Source organism: Neodiprion fabricii, chromosome 2 (assembly GCF_021155785.1).
Source record: "Neodiprion fabricii isolate iyNeoFabr1 chromosome 2, iyNeoFabr1.1, whole genome shotgun sequence".
Lineage (NCBI taxonomy): Eukaryota > Metazoa > Arthropoda > Insecta > Hymenoptera > Diprionidae > Neodiprion > Neodiprion fabricii.
This window is the reverse complement of record NC_060240.1, coordinates 7148695-7167053: the sequence shown is the minus strand read 5'-3', so window position 1 is coordinate 7167053 and position 18359 is coordinate 7148695. Positions and strand designations below refer to the sequence as shown.

The window sequence follows — 18359 nt, the reverse complement described above, 5'->3', positions numbered from 1 at the left end:
CGAGTTTTACAGAAAACTCTCGGCAAAGTATCGATTTTCAGCGTTAACTTCAACTGCCAGATTTCACGATTGAGCGAATGAAGGAATATGCGAAATTATGCGAAAATCATCCGGTGTAATAGTTGCAATTTTCCGTGAAACTTACCGCATAGCGCCAACAGATAGGCAACCACATTTACGTTTCAAATAAAAGGCGATACGTTTGGTTGCCTATCTGCCGGCGTTGAGAGACGAGTTTCAAAGAAAACTATCGGCAAAGTATGAATTGCGAGCGTTAACTTCAATTGCCAGCTTTCGACGATTGCGCGATTAAAAATAATGCCAAACTATGCGAAGATCATCCCGTGGAATAGTTCGGACACCATTTTCCCACTGCGGTTTGGACACGACACGTATAACAAATTTGATCTTCGCGGAATGAATACCTTCGGGGGATTGCTGGCGGGGGTTTCCAACATTCCTGAAATACCGGTGTGGGAGAAACGTAATATTTCCTTACTTCGCAGGTCGTGTTTCCTGAGAATACGTGTTCCGTCCGGAAAACGGTAGACTGGCTCTCGGGTCTGAAGATCATTTTACTTATTGTCAAATTCTCGCAGAAGAATTGAATCGACGTTTCTCATAAGAATCGATTTACGATATGACTGTAAACGTTTATTTTTAACGGAGAAAAGTTGAAACCAATTAGAAGCGAACGATCGAATGAAGGGTGATTAAAGATGATGCTGAATCGAAAATCGATACTCGAGATTGTTCGAGAAATTAATTAATTTACTCGTGAAAAATTATGAGGATCCTGTTACATGTATAAATGTAAGATGAAGAGATGCTGAAAATAAAGACAAGAACTTTACGATTTTATACCAATTTTTCATTACAACTTGGGGATCGTGACAGTTTTTTCTAAATTCACAGTATCAAATTTTTTTTTTTTAACAATTAATAAAACATTCATATTTGTCGATCGTAACCAATATAAGCGCAAATATCACTGTGGAAAAATGGAATATTTAACCATATAGTAACTCAATAAAAATCAGTGGCTCACAAATAGCTGAATTATAATGAATACTCGTCTAAATGAAATGAATAATCGATGAAAACAAGTAAAATCGAATCAATTGATTGTATTTCTTTTTTGTTGTTTTGTTTACCATTTTAAAACAGTTTGAAGTGAAAAATTGATGCTTGAGGGCTCTTGTTTAAAGTTGTTGTATTTTTTTTTTTAATTCCTTTTTAAGAAAATCACCGTATTTTACGAAAATACAAATAACAAAGACAAGAACTAAATATGTATGGGATTATATCGTAATAAGATTAACGAAGCTTTCACCAATCAATTTCAACTCACTAATTTCCCCAGTGATCACTTTAAAAATAATCTACATCAAATTAGGTTCGATAAACGATTATTACCTAATTCTACCGAAGTATCTTTCGAGCCAATCAAATCTGCGGAATATATTGAGCGATTTGTAACCGAAGCGTAAAAAGTTATAGGCGAATGAGCACACACGAATCGGTTTGATTACAATTAAACTTTGTAATGAACGATCTCGATTTTTGGAATGGATTAAAACTTCGGAAATTCGTCTCGGGCAGGAGACGCAGAGTCAATAATACAATAAATCTTTCACAATCTGCGGTAAGGTTTGCGAAATAAATTCCGACACGTTGTTACACGATAAAGAAGCGAGATGAAGCGTTGGCTGATAACTGATCAGCTGCAGCATAAACTGGAACTTTATTATGATAAGTAATTAAGGAGTGTTGCACTTTAGCTAGATGTTAGGCACTTTGCCACGGGACTTAATTATAGGTCCGCAGGAACAGCTCGGCTTGGATATTTCTGTTAAGGGATGGAGATTGCATAAGATCAATTACTCGTAGAAGGTTGGATAACGCCCCGAGGAGTATTTCGAGTTCATGCCCCGAAGTCGAAGGGAACGAGGTCGAAACTGTAGTTACTTACGGAAATTTCTGTAGTCTTGACTACGGCTGTTACAGTGCTTACAACTCTTTCCATTCTTGTTTATTTTATTTATTTTTTTACCGTTATCGAACAATATATTGTTCTGAGTATTAAAAGAAAATCAGTTTTCCAGATGTAACCGAAAAATCTGGTTATGCGTTGGAATATTTTTATTTTTTTAACTTTTTTATTTTAATCGCTAGTGCCATATTTTTTTATTGTTCAAATAATGCCTGGAAAAAATTCTGGTATACTCGTTCGATTTAATTCGGCGATTCCTCATTTTGTTCAGAAGAAAATATTTTCACCGTATCATACGAGTATCGTTGAATATATAATTTTTCACGTTTGCGCTGACATCGATTTCGATTAATAAATATAAATATGGAATCTGTTGTTAAAGAAAAAGTGCTATAGAAAATTTTTTAAAAAATAGTTCACTAAATGAAGAGATGAGAGATTTCAAATCGATTTGAAACGAAAAATGGATTTCCAAGCTATTGTTCATCATCTCGACATTTAATATCCACGAATTTATAGGATATTCGTTGCAGTTTGAAAACGTATTAATTTGACAAAATGTTAAACATACGACTGTTTCGTAATAAAATGAACTATCGATTGCCATAAAGAACGAGCAAATTGTACGCTTATAACGAGGCTTGTCTCTTTCGCCGTTTCAGCTCGTGGACGACGACGGAAGCGTGGAAACGGCTTTGATCAACTACCTGTTTGCCAAACAGGTGGTAAACCGCCTGCGCAGTCAGATGGACGTGGGAGATTTGCAGCGCAAACGAAGCTACTGGAAACAGTGCGCCTTCAACGCGGTCTCGTGTTTCGGGAAGTAGATTACGTATAAGGCGTGGGGATGATAATCTGCAGCGTCTACGTCCAACAGGTCGGACTCGCCCTCGATCCCCGATATGCGAAAATAAAAAGTAAATAAATAAATGAATAAATATTAAACAATTAACGAAGAAAATTAAAAAAAGAAAAAAAAAGAAACCTCGATGTAAATTATAAATGTAGTGTAAAGTAATTAATATTCAGTCGTGTTTCAAATATCTTTGAGAAAGAGGCAATTTTTCTCTGTGTAATAATATATTGTTAATTATACCTGTTACCCGTATTGTTTCCCTTCCGCGAAATTGCACAGTATTCCAAAATTCAAGAATTTTAAAACGATATTTCGTGTTTCAAAACATTGTCAATATATTGTGAAAATTGGGTGTCCAGTAGAGTGTTATATGAATTAGTAATAATCAGCCAGTTATTGTCAGATTATATCTTAATCCCGGTTTACTTTGTTATTTTTCTTTTTTTCTTCTTTTCTCGATACAAGATAATAGAGAAAAAATCACGCCCGCGAGTCTGCGGGAATTTTTTTGTTTCGTTTTTAATCCAGTCGACGTAAATCGATCGCGGGTTATGATTAAAATTTCACTGTATCAATTACTTAAACGAGCTATGATATCCAATTCATGCTTTTCGCAGCTTCATTAATTATCGTTAAGGTGTTGAATTGAACGAATTATAACTTTGTAGTAGGTACTCGTCGTAGCTACGTTTCATTGATGCAATATATCAGCAAAATTATAACCGCTATTATTCAATCCCGATCCTGGTGTAGATTTCCACCCCTCCTACCTTTTTTCTCTTATACACGCATATCATAAAATGGAAATACATATCAATAACGATATGCCGAGTGATTTAATCGACTAATCTTTCCCAACTTTCCGTACTATATAAATAATAATCCGAAGACAACTTATTTGCTTTTCATTGCCTAGCGTATTGGGCAGCTTTGCGTTGCGTTTGAATCAAATATCTTCAGTCTTCTTTCCTCAAATATGATCCACGTGTTTCAAAGTTTCATACGATTTCGTTATTTTTAGTTTACAATTTTTGAAAAAACATTTCCCTTTGTTGATCTCCTTGTAAACGGGGTATTGATTGGTTTCTCCGAAAATTACGAATTCGGAGTGTTTTGCATTAGGATTTTCAGCTGCGTACGCAACAAAGCAACTATATGTTATATAAATATATATATATAACAAAACATACTTATATTTAAGTACATGTTAAACGCTTCAGAAGTGTAATGAAACATTACAGTTCTTTGTCAAGGAATATGTATAATGTACCAGATGAATAATAACGACGATAAGCGAAACGTGACGGAGAAAATTAATTCTACAAATTCCGGTTTATCCAAATTTGAGTATACAAAAAAAAAAAAAGAAGAAGAAGAATAAATATATATATAATATCATATTTGCCGAGAGAGAATATACGTAAGAGGATTTTTTCAATTTACCAATTGCGTTTAGTCGTGAAGTGTTCCTACTATTAGATTATTCTTTAATTAAATATAACAAACGGTATTCCGGGTATTTGATAATAATTATCTGACCGAGTGACGTTGTCATTTTTTCATCCACTTGACACGAGAAGAGAATGATTAAAAAAATAAATCTATATCCGACAGCGAGTCGGGCGAATGATAAAAAATTTTAAAAACCTCTGTTCTTCCGTAGATCGACGAAGAGGTTTACGATAACCGGTAAGTATGATAAATACCTGTTACTAAACTTAGAGAAAGGTAAAAGACGTTATTGGAAAAAAAGAAAAAAAAAAAATTATCGCTGTTACTTTATAATATTAAATCTAAAATAAATCTTGACTCTTGTCAGTCAGTTTCTCTTCTCTATTATCCGAGTTTACGCGGTGATCAAAGTGCCGGATTGCCGAGCAAGGATTACAGCCATGACCGGTCAATGTTCTGCTCGACGTGTCGCTTTACACGTGTTCTCTCTCTTTTTACCCTTTACGAGGAGGACTGCAATTTCCCCGATATTTACGGGCCATCGGAAGCGCTCAAAACTAATTTCCGCAACCTCAGCCACCCCCAGCAATCTGGAAATGATATCTCGTATCAACGATCGAACCGTAGACTTGGGTCTAATTTGATGGAAAAATTGCCTCGGTATTTGCCCGATGTTGTCCAGTATCCCGATCATTGATTACCGCAGAATTTTCAATAAAATTTCCCGATTTTATCGTTCTACAATTTCTTTTTTTTTTTTTATCTCCGTACAAATCAAACATCTCGTCGGTTCTGTTATGATTTTCATTAAAATTTTCTACACTCTTTCGATCGTTTGTAATCTCAAGAATTCGATGACGTTGATCGATTTGGTTTGGTGTGAAAGACGGGAACAATTAGTTCGTTAAATATTGTACAATTGAATTATGTTTTCCAATGATTTTCGGCCGAGTAATTGCTCGGTTATTCGTTACTCCGATTCGTTAGACCGATGTGGGCAGGGGCAAGAACAGTAAACTCCCGTCAAAGCCACGGCAAAGGGTTCGGGGTCTGGTACTAGTTCAATATTTGAACGAGAGGCCTCGATCCATCCCTCAGTCACGTGACGGGCAGTCGGGGGAACTTTGCTCTCCTCCTGAAAAACAACGTTTGCCACATTTTTAAAAATATATAATATCACAATTGCCATTTTTCGACCCGAGGTTCAAGCGATTTTTTGTTCGAAACATCTCCTTGTAACAAGAGAGGAAGGGATCAAGGAAGAGGGGGGTTTGCTCTTCCTGTCTGCCCCTTGTTAATTGTAGAATTTAATTACGGAGTTCTGATTCATTGCGATTATTCTGGGTAAGCGAAACTCAGGAATTTCAAATTCAAACCCACCGATATCACCAATTTTAATATAGAATCGAAATTTTCGTATACTCGAAATTCGAGCAGTTATCTTCCGTGGCAATAGGGTAGCCTCCCTTATATTATCGGTTAATCCGAAATATAATGTAGATGATAATTGAATGGCGGTGAGAAAGAGAAAAAAAAAAAAAAGGTTGTGATTATTCAACGAGGTTATATGAGAGATAAGAGGTTCTCATACTATGCAGTAAACGAGGAACGTCGACGTCTCAGTTTTCTCAGTTTCGGAACGATGAAGAAGCTCGTGTGTCTGAGCGATCGTTGTTACGATGTATAATTAGTTTGATAAGTCTCATTAGGGTCGCAAATCACTCCAGACGCCAAGCGTATAGGTATGATATTACAACTTTTGAGGAGTTTTAATCAACGTTGCTATTAATAATTCCGTGTAAAATAGACAAGCAACGAAGCGAAGGAGTTGAGTGTAAGTTTCATTGAAACATGGAATCTTACTATAGTGCCAAGTATCCGTCAAATAGGCACTGCAAAATAGACAGTGCAAATTTAAAAAAACTGTTTCCTAAATCAAAAAATATTATCAAAACGTCGGTGTCCTCATCGAGGATTGATTTAGTACCCGTAAAACCGTTCGTCAAACACTGGTAATAGATGAAAAATATAAGAAAGAAAATGATGGAGCACTTCAATTACCGCTTGCAGGGTGCGCGGATGAAGAAGATTTTATTTTTTTTTTCAAATTTCTTTTAATTTTTTTTTTTTCATCAATGTCAGGCGGTACGAGATTTACGACGAAATTTACTTCGGTAGCGAAGAATTAATTCATTTTACTATTCATTGTGCGGCTGACAAAGGTGGAAGTGAAAAATCAATCGTGGACGTACGACTTTATTCATAGCGTGACTAACGCACGTCGCTTTGTAACTGCTTATTGGTTCGAAAATGAATCAAGACTTGACGTTCCGAGTGCAGTCAGATATTTTTCAAAGCACAGATTTTTCCGACCGATATATAAATGAGTCGGAATTAATTACGATTTCACTGATTCGGTGATGATTCGAGATTTACGGTGACTAGGAGAAGAAAATTCAATGTTGAAAATTACGAAGAGGGCGGTAAATCGAAACGAATAATAATTAATCAATGACGAAAGAAGCAACTCGAGGCTGAAGGGGCGAGACAAATTTACGAGGGGATTCGTTGCACTTTGAAATATCGCGGGGTCTACATTAAAATCCAATTCTCGAAGGGCTGCAAGCGTTTGATTGGACGATAAGACGTGATCCCTGCGTTTGTAAGTCTGGAGAATCGAGATTCGTTCATCTCGGAGGGGAGAAAAACCCGAGTATCATTTCTGCTCCGCCGCTACAATCGAAATCGACAAGCGGAATTTGCATTGCACAGTTTTTTGGAATCACGAGTATTATTGCACGGATACTTGTATAAAAATAGGGAAGACGGTGATATCGATCGAGCTGCTCGAGCAGCTTACAGCGATCCGTTAGAGCGTTAAAAGAATTTTCAGACACCCGGGAAGCTTGGCGGACGTGAAAAAGTGACTGCGGTACCATCTCAAAACGAGAGTGCGATTAAGGAGATAAATAAATACGGAAAAGCTTAGGATAAGTCTTTCACGTCAAGGATAACATTAAGCAGGATCAAGTTGGCTTGCGAAATACGTCCGAGTCAGGACGTTCGACGATGTTTCTTGAAATTTCAGGGAAACCAAAACGGAAACTGACTTTGAAAGTCATGCGTATCTTAGAAAAATTTATCTACGAACAGATATTTCGGTTCCAAACGTCTCTTCGTTTACCCAACGAGACTTTTACACGGTAATAAATTTGCCGTCATTCGTTGCGATTCAAGTTCCGTACGTTGTATCATGTTTCATCTGATGGCCGAGTAGAGCTTGGCCTGCTGCAATGTTGAATGCAAACCACACAAATCATGCAAACGAATTGTGTGTTTCTCGCGCAAAAATCACGAGGAAAATTACGAGCGGTCTGTTCTAAGGAAATTTTGGAGAACAGGCCGGACGTCGATAATCGGTTGACCAACTCTTCGAGCAATAGAGGGATCCATTAGAACGCCACGAGTATTACGATACATCGAAGAGAGCTGTTGGCCGTTTCGAAGATCCGCCCGAAAGCTCTGGTTTCAGGAAGCTCGTCGGCCACGAGAGAGTGACCACGGTCCTACCACTTCAAGCCGAGAGTACGACCACGGAGAAAAATGAACACTAGAGAGTACAGCGTGAGTCCTTGGCGTCAGGAATAAGACGAAGCAGGATTAAGTTGTCCTGTGCAATAATTTTTTATACCGAGATGATTGGAAATGTTTCATCAAATTTGATCAGGCTAGAAATGACTGGTAGAATTGAAATTGCCGTAAGAAAAAAAGGAAGAAAATATTGAAAATCTTACGAACCACGTATTTCAGTCAGCCTACGATACATCGATCGGTATATAGCAAGCGAGTTTAAGATGTAATAGACGATGTGGTGGTAATTTTCTGTATACAGTTGATATTATCTTAAGTGATCGTCAACCACGTTTATCGCGCATGACAAATATCCGTTAGTTTTTTAATTACTCCAATGACGAATGGAGTCACAGACTTTTAGCGTACGCAAAGTAGAAAGGTAATTCCGTTCATTCGAGCGTGACGGTTAAACGATAAGTGATTTGCGCACGAAGCATATATGAATCGGTAAAGAAGTGTTGACCGTAGGTAATATTTCAAATCCAGTTGAACCATGAGGGTCGATATATCATGGGGTGTTCTGCTATGGGTCCCTGTGTTGCTTGTCGAGGGACTTGGACCCGACCACGAGACGTTGTCAAAATACAGCAACGTCAGTTCCGGTCGGCGTATCGTCAACGGGATTCCTGCAAACCCGGAGGATTTTCAGTACATAGTTCACCTGCACACAGACGGTCCTCACGCCAGTGGAAACGTGATAGACGGTCGCTGGATCCTGACCGTCGCCCATGCCTTGGTCAACGACGTCTGTCCCAATTTGAAGATATTCCCATCGAGTTGGCAGCCCGGCGACACCACGACCATGACCGCGGTCACGTGCTACATCCACGACAAATACACTCCGGCCGAAAACGCGTACGACATCGGCCTGGTGAAGAGTTCGGATAATCTCCTTAACAGCGGTCAATACCAGACGATCCCTCTCCCCGAACCAGGCACCCAGTACGCTCCTGGTACCAGAGGCACCATTGCGGGATGGGGACTTAAAACGGATGGAACTTTGTCGGACCGTTTGCTGACCGGGGATGTGATGGTCGAGAGTTGGGAGACGTGCAACGAGGCGTTTGCGCACAGCCCACCAGAGTGCGGAGGAAAACCGGAGTGTACTGCTTTGAACGTCCCTCGGAGAATGGTTTGCTTACGAGGCGACGGTCCGAACCCTAAAAACATTTGTGCCGGAGATTCTGGAGGGCCTTTGACCATCGACGGGACTCTGGTAGGCGTCGCATCCGTAGGGTTCTTCAGCGATAAGTGCATTGTTGGAACGGTCACCATGTTCACATCTATCGTCGACTACCTACCGTGGATATACTCCTTCACTCATCCCGAAAAGAATACGAACGGTTTTCCGGTAGCACCAGAGTTTGATAAAACTATACCTGCCTGAGGTGAAAAGTTCTCAAGGCTCACCGACGACTAACGCGGCGAGGTGAAATGGTGGTGTTTTTTTTTTTTAAATTTTTGAATCAAAGATCGTTGTGAATGCAATGGAGTGCTCCGTCTGTAGCGAAACACGATCAATTGTCACGGACTGGCTAGGATCTCGTTGATTTTAGTTTTACACATTGGACCGAAGAATTTAATTTAAAAGTCAAAGAAAAGGTACGGAAGAACTGAGACTCTTGGTTATCTGTAACCGTATATATATTCAGACCAAACAGATTATTTTACCAATTGCTTGTATATTTGAATAAAGTAGCACAGCACTTGTTCATGAATCTTTTTCATTGGGTAACGTCAGCTATGAACTTTGTTGTAATATAAAGAAAAAAAAAAGAACTCTCATTATGCGTATAGTAATCTCCACCGTTTGATCTCTACATATTGAGTATCAATGGCATATTGATCGTTCTTTTCAGAGCCTGATCGATAAACAGAAAATTATAATTTACCCTTGATAAATGCATAGCTGACTTTAAAATAAATTTTATCGCCTGTGCTTACTAATGCAGTTCACCGTGAACAGTACAAATTTGTAGCAAGACTGTTTTGCCATACGGATGTTTAAAAATGGGTCGGTATAAAAATTTAAGATGGCTGTGACGCGATGAAACATAAATGAATCGCATGGCTGAGTTCCTTTTTGAAAAATTATTTGTACCAGCGCTGCAGCGTATGTATGTACAATCTGTTGATTAATGACGTCAATAAACTCCAGAAAAATTGTCTTTCAAGAATATAGATTTTGAAAATTAACATTTACTCTTAGAAATCATGGGTTTGTATTCCCATAGCGAGTCCCGACGTCTGTACAACATGTATTAACTATTTCGGAGTCACGTCAAAGGAATGAAATTACCTGTTCAGCATATACTACCACGAAAGGGTTTCAGTCATTGATATGAAATAACGATGAATGTTTCCCACTCGTGATTCTTTGAAAGTGCACTAGCGGATTAGCAGGGCAGAAACAAGATGCAGTAAACTTGAGCGGTTTTGAAGCGGCGTGCCTTACTCTATATACCTAATTAACATCGACATCGACACAATTTCCTTCCTCCTTCATCGACTAGGACGTTCTATAATCGCAACCGTTCGCAGACGGAACTGCTACTGCTTTGCTAAAGTTTGAATCAGGAAACTTGGGTAATTGCAAATCGTCGCGCTGTCGGTCATTCGTTCTCTTATACATATATACCGGAGGCTGCATCTCGCGATCAAAGAAACTACCGCCGAAATCGATTACCGGAGATGTAGGTACGAGAAAAGTGCACGTACGGATTTATTCGTTGAACTGAAAATAATCGAACCTATTTTTACCATCATGCCAAATCAGAGAATATCCGGTTGCAGCGACGTAACCTTACAAAACGGTGAAGACAAACGTACAATACAACGTATTTTTCAGCGGTTAGTCAAACGGTACTGAATCAATACTCCCCGACAATTGAGCCACCTGGATACTCTTACATACATCGTGTATGTAAACTGAAATCATTTTCACTGCTTTGCCATGAGCCAAGCTTTCAAATACCGTCATAAGGGACAATGAATGGGGTCCATAGGAAGTTTTCGTCACGTGACAGTAACAACCGGATGATAAGTGGACCACACACGTTATATCGATTACAGGGTAGTTGGGACGACAAAAAGCTAGATCAATTCTGACAATGAGGGTAAGCACATGTGTCCATCCACTATATGTCCAGGACCCCGGATCGGTAGGCGCATTGTGGAAGAAAACCCGTCCGATACATTGGATTTCCAGTTTCTGTTGTTACTCTGGAAGGGGGGTCAGTTACGTTCCGGAAACATAGTACCTAAGTGACCATTATACCGCGTTCTGATGGCAGTGCACTGAATATTCAAAGATAGGTACTTATCTACTTGCTTATTTCGAGTGAGACACATTGCGAGTGCATGAAATGAGTCCGTAGATTCGCCAATGATACTGGCAGCAAAATGGTGTTAAGGTAGCATTTTCGATTTCCGGATAGTAAAAAAAAAATTTGCCTGATTTACGCCATGCCAGGTGCACAATTCCTTTACATTCCGACTGAACTAATTCCGGTTTACGATAGATTCTACGGTAGTTCTGGTTGCAAGAAAATGGTTAATAGCCAAATAGGTGCTTAAACAAATTTTCGAATGATATTACTCACTTGAATTATCGTCGTTGGAACTTCCGCCTTGGAATGAATAACATGCGTGGCCAAGTGTTGATCTTCCTCTTCCAGCACCTTGGCTCCGAGTCTGTACGCTATAGTTAAGGAATCAGCAGCGACAAACAGTGTAATATCTATAAGCTGAAAGCAGTTTCATCACGTTAGCATAATGAATTTGCTGAACTTCGCAATCATTTTTCAATTTGATCTCAAGCAAAACCCATCTAGCTGGCTATCGTACAGAGTTTTGATAACAACAGGAAAACGAAGGGTTTGGTAATGTTGGAAAAGATTTTGTAACAAAGTGGATGTCATTGAGGGACGACGAACAAGGAAAGTAAGTATCTAAAGTGTATTACCAAAAAAATTTCATACGTTATTATCGAGAAGTCTTAGAGAATTGATTTTTGAGAGTAAATTTTATAGGTGAGGTTTCCCTCTCAATCGGTCGAATTAGCTCGTAAGAAAATACGTGTCTAACATTTTTTGATTTACAACATATCATGGAATGCAGAAAACCGGTGAGCTACGACTCGGATATTTTTCTTGTAACAAGAGAACTAGAATTTCCATTTACATATGAATTTATGAAATAGCCCTACCCAATATTAGCAGTTTATTTTCAGCTAGCAAAGCAAATGTGGCACTAATTTCGAGCAATTTTATTCTTTTTATGGTGCGGGTAATGAACTGGGTCATAGAACTCACGCGGACTTAAAAGCAGTTTTGTCGATACCAGTGTGATTGAATGATAAGCAAATCGTGTACTGTATATAGACCGCGGTAAATGTTGGTATCGAACGCAAAGTGCTAAATGCACTCGGAGCACGATGGTCAAGACTTTTATATCGGTGGTTCTGACGTGCATCATATTGTTCCTCACCACAAGAGTCGGGTTCAAAGTCGCATCGTACTCCCCATCGAACACGACTGATTTTAATAGGCGTATCTTGAACGGGGATCAGTCTTATCCGCAAACCTTCCCTTACCCCATAAGGGTGGAGAAGAACGGTTCACTTTACGGTAGTAGCTTGATAAGCACGAACTGGATCGTAACCGCGGCTCACTGCATACAAGACGCCTCGTGTCAGAGTCTCAAATTATACCCGTCAACCTGGCAAATGAGTTTGCGTCCGATGATACAGGCCGCAGATTGCTACACCCACGAGGAGTACAATTAGCCTATGACATCGTCCTCGTAAATACGACGGAAAACCTTCTTGACTACGGGCAATACGGGTTGATTCCACTGCCCAGTCCAAGCATGGAATTTCTCCCAGGTACCAAGGCTACCATTGCTGGATGGGGAATTAACTACAATGGCAGTTCTCCCTATCGTGTGAACAGCGGGGAGACGATCATTCAGCCTTGGGAGGTCTGCAACAAGGAGTGGCAGGCCGATCGAGTCGACTGCCCCACGGAATCGGACTGCTCGGATTTGCCATTCAGGCTCTTGTGCGCCAAGGGTACAGGGAAATTCTCTCAAAGTGTATGCGCCGGGGATTCAGGGGGGCCGTTAATCGTTAACGGAGTACTAGCCGGCATCAATACTGCTGCGTCTTATATTGGCTCTGGTCGGAACCGCAGATCGTGGTTGGAAGTGAGACCATTCACCTGAAAGTCTTCGACTACCCGCCGTGGACATATAGTCATATTGATCCTAGCAAGGATACCGGAGATATATTGGTGACTCCGGAAGCACCGATTACTTTATCTATCAAACCGTACCTTTACCGGCAGGCTTCTTAGGATCCATCGACCACCATTGTCTGTCTGTAGGTCAAAACGGAACGACGAGCTGATCGATGAGCATTCAACACTTTTGTCCAACCTTCTTCCTGATTCACCGGCTTCCGCTGTTTCAACAACGTATCAAGGAATTTCGCATGATACCATGCTGCAGTTAATACAAACTATCTTTGTCCAATTGATATGTTACGAAATAAATATATGGCAAATTGAAAAGTTTTTTCTCCACCCTGAGTCTTAGCCGATCAGTAGAACTTGGTTTACTTCTAGCAGCTAGGTCACGCATGGCTGGGGAAACAAGCCAACCAACTCGAGAGATTTCTTGTATTCGGTAAGACTGGATGTGGATGGTTTGCTCTGCAGCGGTACTGTTGTCGGCAATTACTGGACGAGTAAGTTTAACGATTAGGAGTTTAAGTCTAGCAGGTCACAGTGCCGGATGGACCTCTTTAACTGTGTGACCTTCCTGATACACCGAAGAAAGTTTTGTGTGCAGAAGGTACGGGACATCTCCTCGAAGTATTTGCAGCGGCGATTCTGGGGGACCTCTTATAGCCGACGGGTTAATCGCTGGTGTTAACATTGCCTCAATCTACATTGGACCTGGGATGGGAGGTGAGTGTGGAATGGGAACGTCGACGCTGCACACTACTGTGGTTGACTATCTGTCGTGGATATGTTCTTTCACTCAGCCCGATGGATATTGCGCGGACGATATTCAGACAGATCCGGAATCTGACAATACTATGCCTATCCGACAAGAGTAGACTTTCTAGGCTAGCTGAAGAGCAAGATCAAAGGTACAGTAAAGTGGCGGCTTAGCTTTCGACTACAGTGCAGGATTTTATACACTCTAGGGACTCAATTAGTTGTACGGTCTGTATAAGTAACATAGAATATGATATGGTATAGAGAAACATGTTGATACTTTGTTCTCCAGAGTCGAATCAGTGAAACATATAGAAAAAAATATCAACCATAGTAAACCAAAGATGGTGATGTCATTGTTTTTTTTTTTTTTTATTCCAGTCGAACAAATATATTTTTGACTAAGTTTCTTTCGTTATACGTGAATCGTAAAAAATCACCCGGAACCCTTGTCAAGCACGAAACTAACAAGACGTGACATATGAAGATTGAACCACATGAGCGAGTGAGAATTTTTAACGCAGTCGAACAAATTGTTCAGAAACATTTCAGACCATACTGTTTTCGAGACACGTGTATAATGCTCTCGTGCGGCAAATTTTCATTTGAATAATCTATAATCGATCTTTCGAAGGCTCACGGTTATCACGCGTGACGATTCGTAACGGCGCCATGGATCGCGTAGCTAATGAACAACAGGTGTAATGAAATTCGAATGAACCTGAAGGTAATTTTCCGAACACGGTTGCGAGGATAGAATGATAAGCGAATTGCACACGGTATATGAATCAGGGAGTAAGTCTGGATCGAAAACAAAGTGCTGCGAACCGACGAGCAATATGAAGCTCAATACTTTATCCGTTATTCTTACGTGTGCCCCGTTACTACTCCTTCTCCATGGAAGCTCAAGGTCAACCGCGCTCGCATCGCCTTACGGTAGCAACGATTCTGGCAGGCGCATCATGAACGGACAGCAAGCCAATCCCGCAGATTTTCCATTTTTCGTGAAACTCGTCTCGGATGGAATACTATGCGGTGGCAGCATAATAAGCAACTACTGGATCGTCACTGCGTGTCACTGTATATTCAGGGCCAGATGTCAGGCGATAGAAATATACCCTTCGAATTCGCAGCGTGGTCAGCCGCCGCCGATACACGCTGCACAATGCGTGATCCACCCCCAGTATGACCCAACACGGCACGCCTTCGACATCGCCCTCATAAGAACCGTGGAAGACATGGTCAGTGGTGGACTTAAAGCGATCACCCTTACGCCACCAGGCACCCGTTACCCTCCTGGCACCCCGGCCACCATCGTGGGCTGGGGAAAGATAGGATACAACGCATATCCCCAAACTCTTTTACGCGGACAGTCGGTCCTTGTGCCCTGGGACGTGTGCAATGCCCAGTACAAGACTGGTTCGAATCGTTGCAGAGGCAACCCGAACTGTGAAAATATACCGAACAGAATATTGTGCGCCCAGGGCCAAGGGTCAGCTCCGCAAAGTGGTTGTGGCGGGGATTCTGGAGGACCTTTCATTATTAACGGGAATCTAGCAGCGATCAACACGGCTGCAATATACACCAGTCGCCCCACGTTCAGTGCAGGATGTATGCTTGGGAGTGCGACGATGCACACCAGTATCGTTGACTATCTACCATGGTTATTTTCTCTTGTTGACCCTAGCGTCAATACGGCAGGGTTTCCAGTAGCTCCAGAATCCGGCAACACTTTAGTCATCGAAAGCTGAGGTATATTTCCGGACCGATTATCAAGGCGGCAACGGGTGATGTGGAACAAATAAAAATCTGATTAGTGGATGGCTTTTAACATTTTCCACTTTTACACACGATGATGGGTTTACTTTGGTCAATCAAATAAATACATGGAAAAATTCCGATACTGTGTTAAACACAATTCCCGATCATCCCTCGAAATAAATTTCAAAAGCATCGCATTCACTTTCAGTTGGCGTCCTGAGCCATCAGTCATTTCATAATGCACCGGCGGCCATATTGGCAAGGGCGAGTTCGCACCATCAAGATAACCGAAGCCCACTATTTCCGCTTCCCTGCCTCACAGCGAGGGGTACATAAGCCAATCTTTTCTCGGCCACAAGCCATTCGTAGTGCAACTAAGCTTTGGTGTCCATTCTCTCGTCGCGTCGTTCCAATGCAGGTGTACTAATCCGCACGTCCTTGGTGTCACGAATTTGAATACAAATACCACTCGCCGTAGCGAGGCACGCGTACTGAGCAATACGTGCAAATTGCCAATGTTGAACAAGGAATAGCCAGCTTATCACATTATTTTTACGCCAAGTAGAAGGCACCATTTAGTTTACATTATATCAATTTTATCGTTTCAATAAACACGGATTCGTCGAATATAAGGAATTATAATATCATAAACCTATCACCGTCGACGATAAACATACCTCCGAACGTACCAGTCCGAGTTGCAACAACGAACTGAGCATTTGCAAGCCGCGCACTTTGGGGGCGAACAAACCCGCGACACATCCGGCGGAAGTTCGACGGTTACATATGTAATTCCGTGTGGATAAAATAATTCTTTTCTGCCATTTTGATGCTTCTACTTACGAAACTATTCATCTTTTGTGCACGTTGTCGGGATATAATGGTTTTCAGAAAACACCAATGGACACTTTTACGATTGAAGTGATTTTGATGAAATCTTGTTTTACTACAACGTGTCGAGAAAAAATATTGCAAACTTAATTTACAGCATAACTTGGATAAGCTATCTGCTTCAAAATACTCTGAAATATCGCTCAGAACCCTCGTCAAGCACGAAACTAACAAGAAGTGACATATTAAGATTGAACCACATGAGTGAGTGCGAATTTTTTCATTGCAGTTCAATAAATTGTTCAGAATCATTTCAAACCACACCGTTTTCGAGACACGTGTATAATGCATTCCTGCGATAAAATTTCATTTGAACAGCCTATAATCGATCTTTCGAGGGTTGGCGTTTATCACGCGTGACGATTCGCAACGGCGCCATTGCATCGCGCAGCTAATGAACAAGAGGTGTAATGAAATCCGAATGAATCTGAAGGTAATTTTCTCAACACAGTTGGACGATTGAATGATAAGCGGATTGCACACGGTATATGAATCAGGGAATAAGTCTGGGTCGGAAACAGAGTGCTGCGGACTCACGAACATCATGAAGCTCGATACTTTATCCACTATTCTTACGTGTGCCCCGTTACTACTTCTTCTACATGGAAGCTCAAGGTCAACCGTGCTCGCATCGCCATACAGTGACAACGATTCTGGCAGGCGCATCATAAATGGACAGCAAGCCAATCCCGCAGATTTTCCATTTTTGGTGAGACTCGTCGCGGACGGAAATCTCTGCGGCGGCAGCATAATAAGCAACTACTGGATCGTCACTGCGGCTCACTGTATAGTCAGGGCTAGATGTCAGGCAATAGAAATATACCGTTCTAACTGGCAGCTTGGTCAGCCACCGCAGATACACGCTGCTCAATGCGTGATCCACCCCCAGAACGACCCGAGACGGTACGCCTTCGACGTCGCCCTCATAAGAACCGTGGAAGACATGGTCAGCGGTGGACTTAAAGCGATCACCCTTACGCCACCAGGCACCCGTTACCCCCCTGGCACTCCGGCCACCGTCGTGGGCTGGGGTAAGATAGGATACAACGCATATCCCCAAACTCTTTTACGCGGACAGTCGGTCCTTGTGCCCTGGGACGTGTGCAATGCCCAATTCAAGGCTGGTTCGCTTCGTTGCAGCGGCAACCCGAACTGTAACATTGAAGATATACCGAACAGAGTATTGTGCGCCCGGGGCCAAGGGCAAGATCCGCAAAGTATGTGTGGCGGAGACTCTGGAGGACCTTTAATTATTAACGGGGAACTAGCAGCGATCAACACTGCTTCAATGTACGGCAGTCGGCCCATATTGACTGCAGGATGTGTACTTGGGACTGCGACGATGCACACCAGTATCGTTGACTATCTACCATGGTTGTTTTCTCTTGTTGACCCTAGCGTCAATACAGCAGGGTTTCCGGTGGCTCCAGAATCCAGCACCACTTTGCCCGTCGATGGTTGAGGCATATTTTCGGGCCAATTGGCAACTCGCCATCGAGTGTTGGGAAACAAATAAAAATTCAAGTAGTGAATGGCTTTTCAAATTTTCCACACTTACACACGATGATGGGTTTACTTTGTTCAACCAAATAAATACACGGGAAAATTCCGATACTGTGTTAAACACAATTCCGGACCATCCGTCGAAATAAATTTTAAGAGCGTCGAAACAATTTCCTAGTACCGTTAATGACGACTATTCGTGAATTGATAAGTTATTCTCTAGTAAATGTCTAGTTGAAATAGCGCTGCCGTATGAGTGAATGATTGT

General features: G+C 41.3%; 4 protein-coding genes across 6 annotated transcripts in view; 3 read left to right on the top strand and 1 right to left on the bottom strand.

The window, feature by feature from the left end:
- Positions 1-3069: 3069 nt before the first annotated feature.
- LOC124175461 (DNA ligase 3) overlaps positions 3070-18359 on the bottom strand; it is a 78885-nt gene continuing 63595 nt past the window's right edge. Inside the window, exons 19-21 of one of the 3 annotated variants that reach the window (XR_006869168.1) lie at positions 11537-11627; positions 5219-5436; positions 3070-4891 (exon numbers count right to left, since the gene is read on the bottom strand). Coding sequence is in view for 2 of the 3 variants with exons in the window: in XM_046555741.1 (XP_046411697.1) it covers positions 11266-11469; positions 11537-11627 (295 nt within the window). In the remaining variant the exon portion in view is untranslated. Of the gene's footprint in view, positions 5437-11250; positions 11470-11536; positions 11628-18359 lie in introns of those variants that run through there. The other 2 variants (XM_046555742.1, XM_046555741.1) reach the window with 2 other exon arrangements.
- LOC124175469 (tryptase delta-like) lies at positions 5130-18200 on the top strand. Its single transcript, XM_046555762.1, has 2 exons — positions 5130-5134; positions 17112-18200. The coding sequence occupies exon 2, from the start codon at positions 17133-17135 to the stop codon at positions 18048-18050; it is 918 nt and encodes a 305-aa protein (XP_046411718.1). The 5' UTR covers positions 5130-5134; positions 17112-17132; the 3' UTR covers positions 18051-18200.
- Positions 8398-9384, top strand: LOC124175470 (trypsin-7-like). The gene has a single exon (XM_046555763.1). The coding sequence runs from the start codon at positions 8428-8430 to the stop codon at positions 9319-9321; it is 894 nt and encodes a 297-aa protein (XP_046411719.1). The 5' UTR covers positions 8398-8427; the 3' UTR covers positions 9322-9384.
- On the top strand, positions 14719-15834 carry LOC124175468 (tryptase delta-like). Its single transcript, XM_046555761.1, has one exon. It carries the CDS (start codon positions 14776-14778, stop codon positions 15685-15687), a length of 912 nt encoding a protein of 303 aa, XP_046411717.1. The 5' UTR covers positions 14719-14775; the 3' UTR covers positions 15688-15834.